Here is a 14,256-nt window from a genome sequence, read left to right as displayed (position 1 = left end):
CGTGGGTTATCTGGGAGCTACGTATACTGAAAAAATATTTGTTATTTATCTGAAATTCAAATGTAACCGAGCGTCCTGAATTCTGTTGGGCAACCCTAGCTGGGGTGTAAGGGGAAAATGAGAAGAGGCCAGGGCACAGTGGCTCACGCTTGAAATCCCAGCACTTCCGGGAAGCCAAGGTGAGAGCATCGTTTGAGCCCCGGAGTTCAAGACGAGCCTGAGAAATACAGTGCAACTTTGTCTCTACAATTAAAAAAAAAAAAAAAAAAATTAGCAGAGCATGGTGGCAGGCCTGTAGTCCCAGTTCCTTGGGAGGCTGAGGCAGGAGGAGTTAGAGGCTGCAGTGAGCTCTGACCACACCATTGTCCCAGCCCGGATGATGGAGCAAGACTCTGTCTCTAAAAAAATAAAATAAAATAGGCCGGGCGCGGTGGCTCAAGCCTGTAATCCCAGCACTTTGGGAGGCCGAGGCGGGTGGATCACGAGGTCAAGAGATCGAGACCATCCTGGTCAACATGGTGAAACCCCGTCTTTACTAAAAATACAAAAAATTAGCTGGGCATGGTGGCGCGTGCCTGTAATCCCAGCTACTCAGGAGGTTGAGGCAGGAGAATTGCCTGAACCCAGGAGGCGGAGGTTGCGGTGAGTCGAGATCGCGCCATTGCACTCCAGCCTGGGTAACATGAGTGAAACTCCGTCTCAAAAAAAAAAAAAATAAATAAATAAAAAATAAAATAAAGCAAAGGGTGGGGTGTGGTGGCTCATACCTCTAATCCTAGCACTTTGGGAGGCTGAGGCCGGTGGATCACGAGGTCAGGAGACCAAGACCATCCTGGCTAACATGGTGAAACCCCGTCTCTTTTTGTAAAAATACAAAAAATTAGCCGGGCGTGGTGGCACGCAACTGTAGTCCCAGCTACTCGGGAGGCTGAAGCGGGAGAATCGCTTGAGCCCAGGAGGTGTAGGTTGGAGTGAGCCGAGATCGCACCACTGCACTCCAGCCTGGGCGACAGAACGAGACTGTCTCTAAATAAATAAATAAAAAGACAAAGAAAAAAGAAAGAAAATGAGAGGAAGGAAGCGGGAATGATCGTTGGGTGGGGACCCAAATAGCCCTGCTTCACACCTGCCTGGGTTTACTTACACCCCGCTACACCCCATCCCTTCCCCGCGACAGAGGGAGCAGCTGGGAAGCCCCTTATCCCACCGTCTAATTCCGGGTTGAGGTGCCTGCTTTCCTAGAATTTTTCTCCAGGACCCAGAGCCAGGCCCTCCCCTCTGCCACCCCATTACTGATTAATTCAAGTTAACCTTGACCTGGCTGAACCAATCTAACTGCCTGGTGATAATGGCTCTTTCCCTCCTCTCCCTCTCGTACACTCTGCAGAAAGAAGCGGGGCCCTGGGTACTCCCACTCTGGGAAAATGGAGAGCAGTGGGTTTTGATTCCAGCTCTGCGGGGCCCCTAGGCAGGTCTGACCCCTCCTCCAAATCAGTTCCTAATTTGTCAACTGGAGATCACAGCCTAGAGCCTCCTTTCTAGTCTTGTAGTGAAAGTCCCGAGTAGCACCAAGGGGTGCTTAGCCCGGCGCCCCGCACATACTGAGGGCTCAGTACACTTGAACTGCATTTTTTCTTTTTTGAGAAAGAGTCTCGCTGTTGTTGCCCCCGGGCTGGAGTGCAATGGCGATCCCGGCTCACTGCGACCTCTGCCCCCCGGGTTCCAGCGATTCTCCTCCTTCACCCTCCCAAGTAGCTGGGGTTACAGGCACCCACCACCACACCTGGGTAATTTTTTTTTTTTTTTTGAGACGGAGTTTCGCTCTTGTTACCCAGGCTGGAGTGCAATGGCGCGATCTCGGCTCACCGCAACCTCCGCCTCCCGGGTTCAGGCAATTCTCCTGCCCCAGCCTCCTGAGTCGCTGGGATTACAGGCATGCGCCACCATGCCCAGCTAATTTTTTGTATTTTTAGTAGAGGCGGGGTTTCACCATGTTGACCAGGATGGTCTCGATCTCTTGACCTCGTGATCCACCCACCTCAGCCTCCCAAAGTGCTGGGATTACAGGGGTGAGCCACCGCGCCCGGCACCCGGGTATTTTTTGTATTTTTAGTAGACGGGGTTTCACCATGTTAGCCAGGCTGGTCTCGAACTCTTGATGAACTGCCTTTTTACTTTTGCTAACACCCGCGTCTTCTCCCCTAGCCTTGCTTGGGTGAGGGCCCTACCAGGCCTCCAAGCTAGGCTCCTCCCTTCCTCTCATTCCCTGAATTCACCTGCTGGCCAAGCCCCTGCCCGGAATCTCCCAGCTCCTCCTCCCTCTCCACCGCTGTGATCTCTGTCCTGACCTCTGCCCCAGCCTCCTCACCAGCCTGTTTACTCCGCAGCAGCTGGGGACTATTTTTATTTTATTCTTTTAAAAGCAGGGTCTGGCCCTGTCGCCCAGGCTGGAGTGCAGTGGTGTGATCACAGCCCACTGTGGCCTCAAACTCCTGTGCTCAGGTGATCCTTCTGCCTCAGCCTCCCAAGCAGCTGGGATTACAGGTGCACATCACCATGCCTGGCTTGGGGGCTCCTTTTCTAAAACCCACCTTTGGGCCGGGTGCGGTGACTCACGGCTATAATCCTGGCACTTTGGGAGGCCGAGACAGGTGGCTCACTTGTGGCTGGGCGTTCGAGACTAGCCTGGCCAACACGGTGAAACCCTGTACCTACTAAAAATACAAAATTAGCCAGGCGTGGTGGTGGACGCCTGTAATCCCAGCTACTTGGGAGGCTGAGGCAGGAGAATCACTTGAACCTGGGAGGCGGAGGTTGCGATGAGCGGAGATCGTGCTATTGCACGCCAGCCTGGGTGACAGAGCGAGACTGTCTAAACAACAACAAAAACCCCACCTTTGTATTCCTTTGACAATCATCATGTATAATACACGAATGGGCACTCGTGCACAAACGCCTATGAGATGCTAGCGGTGGCATCTTATCTATTTCATGTACTTTAACCCTTGTTTACGCCACGTGCCATAGGTAGTATCATTGCCCCACTTTACAGATGAAGAAACAGAGGCTCCTGCCGTTTGTCCAAGATCCTGCAGCCGATAAGTGCCGACATCTGAACTCAGGCAGCTGGGCTCTCTAGAGCATGTGCTCTTAAACTGCATGAGTTCTTAACTGCTGCAGCAACAGATTACTGTACATTTGGTGGGCTAAAACAACACGTTTATTCTCTGACAGTTCTGGAGGTCAGAAGTGTAAAATGAAGGTGTCAACGGGACTGCGTTCCTTTCTGGAGGAAGCAGGTGAATCCGTTTCCTTGCCTTGTTCATCGTCTAGGAGCCACCTGCATTCCATGGCTCGTGGCCCGTTCCTCGGAATCACTGCAGCCACTGCCTTTGTCACTGCGTCTCCTTCTCTAACTCTGACCCTCCCACCTCCCTCTTATAAAGACCCCTGTGACAATATTGGGCGTGCCCAGATAATCCAAGATAATCCCCCAATTTTAAGAACCTTAATCCCACTCACAAAGTCCCTTTTGCCACATGACAGAATACATCCACAAGGCCTTGGGATTCGGATGTGCGCATCTTTCTTTCTTTTTTGTTTTTTGAGACAGGGTCTCGCTCTGTCACCCAGGCTGGAGTACAGTGGTGTGATCATAGTTTGCTACAACCTCCGCCTCCCGGGTTTAAGCAATTATCCTGCCTGAGCCTCCCGAATAGCTGGGATTACAGGTGCTCACCACCACGCCCAGCTAATTCTTGTATTTTTTAGTAGAGATGGGGTTTCTCTATGTTGGCCAGGCTGGTCTCGAACTCCTGAGAAGTGATCCACCTGCCTCAGCTTCCCAAAGTGCTGGGATTACAGGTATGAGACACAGCGCCAAGCTGGATGTGCACATCTTTTGAGGGGACCATGACTCAGCCGACTGCAGCATGCACATGGAGTCAAACATCTCTCTCTGGCCGTGCTCCTCCCGTTTTACATTCCTCCATGGCTCCCGTGGACCCCTGCATGAAGCCCCATGTGCCTGCCTACCTTTAGGACTCTGCCAGCTTCTCTCGCCTTCCTCCTGCCCCCCCTCCAGCCTTGCAGGCCATCCCAGCCTTCCCCGCCTTGTTCATGTAACTTCCCCAGGCGGCAATGCCCCCCACTTCCTTCTTCGTCTGACCAGGCTATGTATTCATCTGGGCCCCAGCTATATTTGTTTCTGCTTACAGGAAGACTTTGCCCCAGCCCTGTTCCTTGCCGCTGTACTGTGCTTGTGGCCTTCAGCAAGCAAGGCATGGCTGAGCTCCAAAAGGCATTGTGGGTGCCTTTTGTAGTTGAAGGGCGGGTGGGCGGGAGGTGGAGACCCACCTTGGGAGCCTGCTCTTACACATGTGCACAAGTGGATCTCGAATTCTGCAGTTGCCCCTCGAGATTCAGGGCTGGTCCCCTAGATGTCCGGCTGAGGCTGTAAAGCTGGGTGCTGTGTCAAGCCACTGATACCTGCTATAGTATGTGAGATACTCAACAAACTTAGGAGGGCCCATGTTATGTGCAAGGAAACGGTTGGTAAGCCAGTGATCAAGGGTCACACAGCAAATGCCAACAGGCTGAGGTTTCGTCCCAGAGAGTCTAGCTACAGAGCAGCAATGAGCAGTCAGTGTCTGGCTTTGAGCCCTGAGTCTCCCACTCACTCATTAGCTGTGTGACCTCAAAAAGGTTTCTTGGGGCTGGGCACGGTGGCTCACGTCTGTAATCCCAGCACTGTGGGAGGGCCAAGGCGGGCAGATTGCCTGAGGTTGGGAGTTTGAGACCAGCCTGACCAACATGGAGAAACCCCGTCTCTACTAAAAATACAAAATTAGCCAGGCGTGGTGACATATGCCTGTAATTCCAGCTACTCAGGAGGCTGAGGCAGGTGAATTGCTTGAACCCAGGAGGCAGAGGTTTCAGCGAGCAGAGATTGAGCCATTGCACTCTAGCCTGGGCAACGGGAGTGAAACGCCATCTCAAACAACAACAAAAAGGGCTTTATACCCTGCTGCTCATAGGCTTTTTAACAAATTACAATCCATGGAAGCTTTAATATACAGTGTGGCGTGGCAATCATTCTGCATTTTCTTGTATTACTATTTTTTCTTTTCTTGAGATGGGGTCTCACTATGTTGCCCAGGCTGGTCTTTAACTCCTGGGCTCAAGTGATACTCCTGCATCAGCCTCCCGAGCAGCTGCAGTTACTCCAGGCACTTGTCACCGTGCCCGATTAGCTTCTGTTATTACTGTTTTTGAGACAGAGTCTTGCTCTGTTGTCCAGGCTAGAGTGCAATGGTGCAATCTTTGCTCACTGCAACCTCTGCCTTTCTGGCTCAAGTGATTCTCCCATTTCAGCCTCCTGAGTAGCTGGGATTACAGTTGCCCGCCACCACACCAGACTAATTTTTGTATTCTTAGTAGAGTTGGGGTTTCAACATGTTGGCCAGGTTGGTCTTGAACTCCCAGCCTCAAGGGATTCGTTTGCCTCAGCCTCCCAAAGTGCTTGGATTACAGGTACCCACCACTGCACCCAGCCTATTCTTTCTTTTCCTCTGTAGCCTGAGCCACCTGGGGGGTCTTCAAATCCCCATTCTCCCCTCGCCCCCAGCATTCATGCACGCGGTTCCCTCATCTGGGCATGAACTCTTCCGCCATGTTTCTGCTGACTTTTCCTGATCCCCAAGGCTGGGTCAGGGCCCTGTGCTGACCCTGTCAGAGGGCCGATGGCTCAGTGATGGTGCTGCCAGGTGACCTGTCCCTCTGCCTGACCCCCACCGTGGACACTGGGAGCCCCTCGAGGGCTGGGACCAGGTGGGTCTTGGTCACTGCTCTGACCCCAGCGCCTGGCATTGGGCCCTGCATGCAGTGGTTGCTCAATGGATATTTACTGAATGTGCAAAGCCGTGAACCCTGTGCCCGCTCCCGCCCCACCACACACAGCAAAAACAGGTTTCTACATTTTACAATTTTACACGATCTCTGTGTAGACCTCAATCCCCAAAAAGGCAAGACACCGGCGTAGCAAAACGGATTGGTCATTATTGTACATATAGCTGGAAGGGAGTGGTGGTCCCGGGGTGAGGACAGGGCTGCCCAATACTTTCGGGGAGGAAGGGGCTCTTCTTCCAACTGGGCTTGTTGGGGAACTGGGTTCCCGGGGAGCTGGGCGCCTGGTCCACATGGACCCCCTCCACCTACCCACATACGCTGTGGAAGAGGGGCAGGAGTGAGAAGCGCTGGGGGAGGAGGACCCTTTGGTCTGAGATGTGGAGTGATCACAACAGTTCCCGCCCGCTGGCTGTTTTGTTGACTTTGGAGAGGCCTTCCCGGAACCCAGAGTCCGTCATTCTAGGGGCAGACAGCAAGGAGGTCGTCCATTGCCTGCGCCAAAGAGCACCCACTCTACACAGAACCACTCAGGCCCCGCCCCCCCAGCAGCTCTGGCCTCGCCCACTCTACCCTGGACCCATTCCGCCCCCGCCCACCCCAAGCCCCCCCACGCAGCCCCGGCCCCCTGCATTCCACTCCAATCACCTAAGCCCCACCCCCCATTCCCAGAGTAGCCCTGGCCCCGCCCATTCCACCTCCCAGCAGTCCAGACCCCACCCATTCTACACCAACCACTTAGGCCCCGCCCACCCCACCCCCAGGGCCAGCCTGGCAGTCTCCCTAGCGGCCCTAACCCCACCCCCAGCTTAGCCTGGCCTCAGGCACTCCACAGCGGTCCAGTCCTCACCCGCAGAGCTGCCCTGGCCGCCCTCATCTCCCCTCCAGTCCTCCTCAACACCAGCCTCTGCCGGAACACTGCCCCCAGGCCTGCTGTGGTCCCTGCCCCCGGGCCACCCTGCCCGTAGAGCTGCCCACCCCCCACTCCACCCCCGGAGCTGCCACCCTGCCCACTGTGCCCGGGCTCACACTTGCTCCATCTGGACGTCCTCCTCGTCCTCCTGGGGCAGCTGCAGGTACGGGTTGTCTCCTGCGGGCTGGAACTTGTAGCCCGTGAGCACGAAGAAGGCCAGGGTGGAGCCCTCCACCAACAGCTGGGGGCGGGACAGGGCAGATGGGGGCGTCAGGCGCACCCCACCTTCACCGTGGCTGCCCTCCTGTCCCACTTGGGCCTCGGGCTCACCTGGTACAGCCACTGCCACTGGAAGGGCACAGCCACCCGCAGCAGGATGGCGATGATTCGGGTGAAGTAGACGTAACAGATGACCTGCAGGGGCGGCGCAGGTATGAAGCCAGGACTGCAGGACCTCGGTCCAGGGCGCCTGGTACGGGCCTCAGGATGGGGCTGGGGTGGGCGCACAGCAGGCCGGTGGTCCCCCCGTTCCCCTCCCCCCACCACCGTGAGTGAGTGAGTCGGGCTCCTACCATGACATAGTAATGCCGGAACAGCTTCAGCTTGGCCAGGTTCACTGCCACTGAGGGTGGGGGTGGGCACAGAGACAGGGGTCAGGGGAGACTGAGGGTGGGAGGGAGGGGAGGGGCACTGGGGGAGGGGACAAACAGGACATCTGAGGGAGTGTCCAAGGAGCAGAAAGTCTGGAGGTGACGTTAGGGGCACAGAAAGGCCGAAGGGGGAGATCACAGAGGAGGAAAGGGCCACCCAACGGGGCAGAGAAGCCAGATGGGGGCATTCAGGAGAAAGAGAATACAGACTGGGGTGTCCAGGGAGGCAGAGGCCTGGGGGCTGGGCAGAGAGGCCAGGAGGGGTGTCCTAGGGGCAGAATGAAGGGCCAGGGGCAGGAAGGGGGCATGAACGGAGGGTCCGAAGGCTCAGGGCCTCACCCTTCCCATCTGTGCCAGATGCGTCCTGGAGATGCCGGATGGACCTGGGACAGGTGGGGGACACAGGGTGTGGTCAGTGAGGGCATCGCCCATGGGCATGGGGCAGGGCCTCGGCCTGGGGGCAGGGTCCTCACCAGACGACGGGGAAGAGGATGGCGCCGCAGCAGATGAGGTCCACCAGGAACAGAATCTCCTTCCACAGCCCATAGTCACTGGCGCCCTCCTCTCGGGACTCGATAATGATATAGGCCACGTTGGCCAGGACCTGCGCGAGCGGCGGGGTTGGGTGGGCACTGCCCGGCCCGCTTCCCTCCACACCCACCACCCCCTTCAGCCCTCCCCCACTCCCTGCTCCATCCGCACCTGCAGGGGGATCACGATCCCAAAGACCTTCTTCTCCTTATCCGACAGGACGTACTTGATGAAGGCCCAGCCTGAACCAATCAGGGCAATGGTGATGAAAAGGAGGGCGCCCTTCAGCCTGGGGGAGCAGGGGAGGGCGTGATGATGTGGCGGGGGCCCGCCCTTCCCTGACCGCCTCCCCAGCTACACAGAAGGGCAGGCACTCACAGGTGCGTGATATAGTGCATGACGGCGAGGCCTTCGATGGGGTGGCCCTGGCTGTTGATGAAGTAGTAGTTGATCTGGGGGTGGACGGACAGACGGACAGTGAGGCGGACAGAGGGGCGGGAGGATGGTGATGGAGGTGTGGGATTAGGAACACGGACCATCACAACCAGATGGGTGGTCAGAAAGCTGAATACTGAGGATGGTGCATAGGACTCAAAAACGGTAATCAGGGCTGAAAACATGGAGGGAACGGTCACAGTCAGCGGGGCGAATTGTTGGACAATCAATGAGGTGGACAGTCACAGCTGAACCAAGGGACAGTAGTGGACAGAGCTGCCCAGAAGGACTGGCGGACAGACAGAGGGGATGGGCGGCTGGCCACATTGGCAAGATGGGTGGACACGTGGATAGCTGGCAGATGGCCCTCCCACAAGCCCAGGGTCTGCAGAGATGGGGGATGGCCTGGATGGTCTCTTCCAGCCCACCCCCGCCACTCCCTGGTCCAAGGCTCTCACGCTGTGGAAGAGGAGAGAGATACTCTTGGTGAAGGCCAAGGCCGCCATGAGCCAGTGGATCTTGAAGACGCTGTACCTGGTGGGAGGGTCAGGGAGAGATGGGACTGGGGGCATCAGCCGGGGATACAGATGGGGGTCTGGTAAAGGGAAATGGGGGACCCCCAGGGGCAGGGGTATTACGTGTTCCTGCAAAGGATGGACACCCAGAAGATGCCAGCAGCCAGAAAGCAGGCAGACATGACCATGTAGAGCTTGAAAAGGGGCATCTCTGCCGCTGACAGGAAGCCATCGGGGTTCTTTTCCCGGATCATCACCTGGGGAGGAGGCAGTGGTGGGTGGCGGCGGGGACACAGCCCTGCCTCTGGCCTTGGAGAGCAGTGAGTGAGGGTCTCCAGCTCTCCCGCTTTTTTTTTTTAGACGAAGTTTCACTCTGTCACCAGGCTGGAGCACAATGGCACGATCTCGGCTCATTGTAACCTCTGCCGCCCAGGTTCAAGCGATTCTCCTGCCTCAGCCTCTGGAGTAGCTGGGATTACAGGCATGTGTCACCATGCCCAGCTAATTTTTATATTTTTAGTAGAGATGGGGTTTCACCATGTTGGCCCGGATGGTCTCGATCTCTTGACCTCGTGATCCGCCTGCCTCAGCCTCCCAAAGTGCTGGGATTACAGGCATGAGCCACCATGCCCAGCCAGCTCTCCCACTTTCTACTGGGCCTCAGTTGGCCCCATCTCCTGAATGGGTGTAACAGCTCCCACTTCACACCTGGGGGGGCTGCGAGAAGCTAAGCGGGGTGTGGTGCTCCTGGCCCGAAGTGGGTGCTCCCCGGCACTGCTGCCCTCCCCTCCGCTCACCGTGATGTCGTATGGATGCTCCTTTCCTGGCACCGAATTGTTGCAGTTGTGGAAGTTCAGGCTGTACTGGCCTTCCTCTGCCTGAGAGCCAATCACCACATGGAACTGGGTGGGGGGAGAGAGGAGGGCTCAGCTTGGGGGTCGCTTGCTCTGGGGTGATGGCAGGGCCGCAGGCACCGAGGACACTCACACTGAAGTTGTAGTAGTTGTTCAGGTGGCTCAGGCCCAACACCAGCTCCTTGTTCTTCCCGCTAGGACTCTGAAGGGACAGACCCCTCCATCAGCTGGCGCTGGGTCCCTGTGGCCCCTGGGGTGTGCCTTCTTCCCTCCTGCCCCGCCTCCCCCAAACCTGAGACACTGTGGGTGTTGACTTGGGCTTGCTGGTCGTAGAGGTCCCTGGAAAAGACCGGGGAGTGATTTTCAGAGAAGGATTGCTAGAGGGATGGCGGGAAAATGGAACGGCGGGTGCAGACGGCAGACCTGCCCATCCACCCCTGCCTGCATAGCCAGGCTGACTCACCACTATCCACCTTGCGGGGTACTGTGGGCTCTGGCTTCGGGAGCCCTGGTTCAGAGGGCACATCGGGGAGGAGCCCGGGAAAGATGAATAACTTCTTCTGCTCTCCATATTTCCGCACGTGGACCCTGGGGTGAGGGGTGGGGAGGGGAATGAGGCTGGGGGCTGAACCTGGGGACAGGCACACAAGCTGGGGCAAAAGACTCAGTGGCCTCTGGGACCCTCTGCGTGTCCTCCCTGCAGGGCGGGATCCAGCCGAGTCAGTTATCACTGAGTTTCAGCATTTGGTTCCCACCGGTGAAGGCGGCAGCGCCTGCACCAGCAATTATTTGTCATTTCCCATGGCATCAATCTACTCTTTTTCTCTTTTCTTTAGAGACAGGGTCTTGCTCTGTCACCCAAGCTGGAGCACTGTGGTGCAATCACAGCTCAGTGCAGCCTCAAATTCCTGGGATCAGGCAATCCTCCCACTTCAGCCTCCGGAGTAGATGGACCACAGGCACACGCCACCAGGCTTGGCTAATTTTTTATTTTTTGAGATGGAGTCTCACTCTGTTGACCAGGCTGAAGCCCAGTGGCATGATCTCAGCTCACTGCAACCTCCGCCTCCCAGGTTTAAGCAATTGTCCTTCCTCAGCCTGCTGAGTAGCTGGGACTACAGGTGCGTGTCACTGCTCCCGGCTAATTTTTTGTATTTTTAGTAGAGACAGGGTTTCACCATTCTAGCCAGGATGGTCTTGATCTCCTGGCCTTGTGATCTGCCCGTTTCAGCATCCAAAAGTGCTGGGATTACGGGTGTGAGCCCCAGCACCTGACCTAATTTTTAAATTTTGTATGGGGGGGTTGGTCTCCCTATGTTGCCCTGGCTAGTGTCAAACTCCTGACTTCAAGTGATCCTCCAGCTCGGCCAGCCTCCCAAAGCACTGGAATTAAGGGCATGGGCTACTGTGGCCAGCCCTACTTTATTATTCTTATTATTATTTGAGACAGGCTTGGCTCACCGCAACCTCCACCTACCCAGCTCAAGAAATCCTCCCACCTCAGCTTCCAGAGTAGCTGGGACTACAGGCATATGCCACCAAGCCTGGTTAATTTCTGTATTTTTTTGTGTGGAGACAAGGTAAAGTTGCACCAGGGTGGTCTACAATTGCTGGGCTCAAGGATCCCTCTACCTCAGCCTCCCAAAGTGCTGGGATTAGAGGCATGAGCTACTAACCCTGCCCTAAGTGTATTATTCAGAAAGGAAACACTGTATCTACAGAGAGGCAACATGGTATTGTCAGACCCTGGTCCCAGGCTGCCTGGCTCTGCATCCCAGTTCCTGGGACTCAAGTTTTCTCCTCTGAAGAGCGGAGATGATCGCAGGGTAAGGAACGGATAAATTAATGTGTTAAAACTCCAGGACACGGCCTGGCACACAGGAAGCACTCAGTATGGACGAACAATCATTATTCATTCTCACAACAATGCTCTGCATCTGGGTCTTCTGCCCTGAGACACCAATACTTGCTAAGTCTCTCTCTCCTTTCCAATAATCACAAGGCTAGAAGGCAAAACTAAAACCTAAGTGGCCTCCTTTCTCTTTGCTGCTCATCCCACTTGATCAGCCCAGGTGTCTGCAGGCATCACACTGGGGAAACGCAAATGAAGGATCTGAGTGAGCCCCAGTCCCCAACTCACTGCAGATCCTTGGTGTTGATGAGGAACAGGACCAGGAAGCTGCTACTGTTTCTCTGGAAAGGGCAGTCCTGGAAATCCTGCGTCTGCGGGGTGGGCAGGAGGGAGTCTTGGTTACTCCTCCCCTGGCCCAGCTCCACCCTGTCTCCCTCCTTGTCCACCCAGGAGCTCTTTCTGCTCCTGCCTCTGAGAGAGAACAGGGGCCTTTGAGTTACAGGTGCAGAAGATGGACACCAACCCCTCCCTCCAGCCCCTTCTCCCTCCTTCCCCATTCCCTCCACTCACTGAATACGAGTGCACTCTGCCAGATCGAACCCGGCTGAGACTGAACCCCACCTGGTGCATGGAAAAAACAGGGGGAGAGTGTGAGGGGACAGTAGCGACCTCCCAGTTATCCCTCTCGGTAGCAACAGAAACCTAACCTCACACTGACTGAACGTCTGCCATGCGCTAGATCGCACACACTCTTGCTCTTTTTCAGAATCAGGGTGGAAGGTGAACCTCATTCTGTTGCCCAAGCTGGAATACAGTGGCAGGATCATAGCTCACTGCAGCCTCGAACACCCAGGCATCCTCTCACCTCGGCCTCCCGACTAGCTCGGACTACAGGCACACCTCACCAAACCTCGCGATTTTTTTTTTTTTTTTTTTGAGATGGAGTCTTGCTGTAGCCCAGGCTGGAGTGCAATGGCACAATCTTGGCTCCCTGCAACCTCTGCCTCCCGGGTTCAAGTGATTCTCCTGCTTCAGCCTCCTGAGTAGCTGGGATTACAGGTGACCACCACCACGCCCGGCTAATTTTTGTATTTTTAGTAGAGATGGGGTTTTGCCATGTTGGCCAGGCTGGTCTCAGACTCCTGACCGGAAGCAATCCACTCGCCTCAGCCTCCCAAAGTGTTGGGATTGCAGGCGTGAGCCACCATGCCCGGCTGCCTGGCTAACTTTTAAAACTTCTTGTAGAGACAGGGTCTAACTATGTTGCTCAGGCTTGTCTCGAACTCCTGGCCTCAAGCAATCCTCCCACCTTGGTCTCCCAAAGTGCTAGGACTACAAAGCATGAGCCACCGCGTCCCACCTGTCCCCTAGCTCTTAAGAAAAGTGCCTAGCACATGCTGTGTAAGACGTTATTATTCCCAGTACAGATGAGGAAACTGAGGCTTTGAGAGATCACGGGATTTGCATAGATCACATGGGTAGAAGCAGAGCTGGGAACCCAGAACCGGGGGGTTGCACCCTGATCTCCTCCAGCAAACTCCTCAAGGCCTCTCACCAGCAGGGACTTCTCTTCTGCCTCCTGGAGGCCCAGCCGCAGGAGGCTCAAGTCCACCTCCAGGGAGCCATTGGTGTAGAAACCGAAGCTGTTCAGCTGGATGTTTGCTCGCTTCTCCCCCTGCCGGAGACCAAGGAGGCAGAGGCAGTTCAAACCGCTTCAGCCTGCCCAGCCCCAGGGACCTGGCTTAACTCACCGTCCCCCCCACCCCCGCCAAAGGTCCTCCTGGTACCCCTCTATTTAGGACAGGCCCAGAAAATGACAAGAGAAAGTTGAGAAGGACTTCCTCCCTGCAGGGAAAGGGTGGCCTTGGATTCTCCTTCTCCGGACCTCTGTTCTGAGAGCCAGGAACAGAGATTCTGGGGCACCTGGAAGTCTCCCCGCGGGGGTGAGCACCACCCGCAGAGAAGTTGTTCACCTTGGTGCGCTGGCCTTCACCTCCCGGAAGAATTTCTAGATTGCAGCTGAGCTCCCAGCAGCATTTCAACAGATCCCCCCAAATCCCATTAAGCGGCCAGAGGACTCCACTCCATAGCCTCCCAGGACCCCGCTGTGCAGCTCCAGGTTCCCCAGCGCCCCAAAAGTGATTTCAAGAATGTAAAGGACTAAGACCCAGCGTTGGGGGGGGTGTCCCCAAGAGATGGAGCCCCGCCCCCGAAGGGAGGGGCCCAACCCTAGCGAGGCGGCCTGGCAACTCCATCCGGAGAACGGAAGGGGATCCCGGGACTAGACCACTCCGGGACGGGAAACGGGGGGCGCCGGACCACTCCATTCCGCGTCGGGTACAGGGGAAGCCGGACGAGACCACTCAAAGCCAGGGGCTTCTCCGAGGCAAAGTTGCGCCCACCCCACCCCAGACCCCCGCGCGGCGGGCCTCACCGTCAGCGCCAGCCGGTGGATGCGCCCGGAGCAGCTGCCCAGCAGCAGCAGCAGAAGTAACCGCTGCCCCCACTCTGCGGGGCTCCCATGGCCGAGCCCCCTCCTCTCGCTCACTGCCATCTCTGGAGCCACCGCCTCCCCGACTCCGCCTCTGGCTCCCAATCCCGC

The 14,256-nt window shown here is 56.3% G+C and overlaps 1 protein-coding gene across 5 annotated transcripts; it reads right to left on the bottom strand.

Annotated features, from left to right (window-relative positions):
* Positions 1–5,715: 5,715 nt before the first annotated feature.
* GPR108 (G protein-coupled receptor 108) lies at positions 5,716–14,256 on the bottom strand. 5 transcript variants are annotated; one of them, XM_032252065.1, is made up of 18 exons: positions 13,628–13,777; positions 13,210–13,329; positions 12,225–12,275; positions 11,943–12,025; positions 10,266–10,390; positions 10,095–10,141; positions 9,936–10,004; positions 9,746–9,850; positions 9,072–9,205; positions 8,892–8,967; positions 8,377–8,450; positions 8,170–8,287; positions 7,941–8,071; positions 7,807–7,850; positions 7,390–7,439; positions 7,148–7,231; positions 6,936–7,058; positions 5,716–6,366 (listed from the first exon to the last, which is right to left on the bottom strand). In XM_032252065.1, the coding sequence occupies exons 9-18, from the start codon at positions 9,200–9,202 to the stop codon at positions 5,731–5,733; spliced, it is 1,467 nt and encodes a 488-aa protein (XP_032107956.1). In that variant the 5' UTR covers positions 9,203–9,205; positions 9,746–9,850; positions 9,936–10,004; positions 10,095–10,141; positions 10,266–10,390; positions 11,943–12,025; positions 12,225–12,275; positions 13,210–13,329; positions 13,628–13,777; the 3' UTR covers positions 5,716–5,730. The 5 variants fall into 5 exon arrangements, with proteins under 5 accessions (XP_032107956.1, XP_032107958.1, XP_032107960.1 ...); XM_032252067.1 differs by lacking the exon at positions 13,628–13,777 and adding an exon at positions 14,089–14,256 and having other exon boundaries at positions 6,038–6,366; positions 6,934–7,058; XM_032252069.1 differs by lacking the exon at positions 13,628–13,777 and adding an exon at positions 14,089–14,256 and having other exon boundaries at positions 6,038–6,225; positions 6,934–7,058.

The sequence above is a fragment of the Sapajus apella genome, unplaced genomic scaffold (genome assembly GCF_009761245.1).
Source record: "Sapajus apella isolate SASKATOON/1434 unplaced genomic scaffold, GSC_monkey_1.0 scaffold77, whole genome shotgun sequence".
NCBI lineage: Eukaryota > Metazoa > Chordata > Mammalia > Primates > Cebidae > Sapajus > Sapajus apella.
The sequence above is the reverse complement of the archived record's forward strand: the minus strand, read 5'-3'. Positions and strand labels throughout refer to the sequence as shown.

What these genes read in the sequence shown, in the direction of transcription:
- GPR108 (XM_032252067.1), bottom strand. Translation starts at nt 14,208, where the DNA reads ATGGCAGTGAGCGAGAGGAGGGGGCTCGGCCATGGGAGCCCCGCAGAG. An exon ending in ACAACTACTACAACTTCAGT is followed by an intron (nt 9,851 to 9,935) that starts GTGAGTGTCCTC and finishes CCCCCCACCCAG; the next exon opens with TTCCATGTGGTGATTGGCTC. An exon ending in TCTCTCTCCTCTTCCACAGC is followed by an intron (nt 8,451 to 8,891) that starts GTGAGAGCCTTG and finishes GTCCACCCCCAG; the next exon opens with ATCAACTACTACTTCATCAA.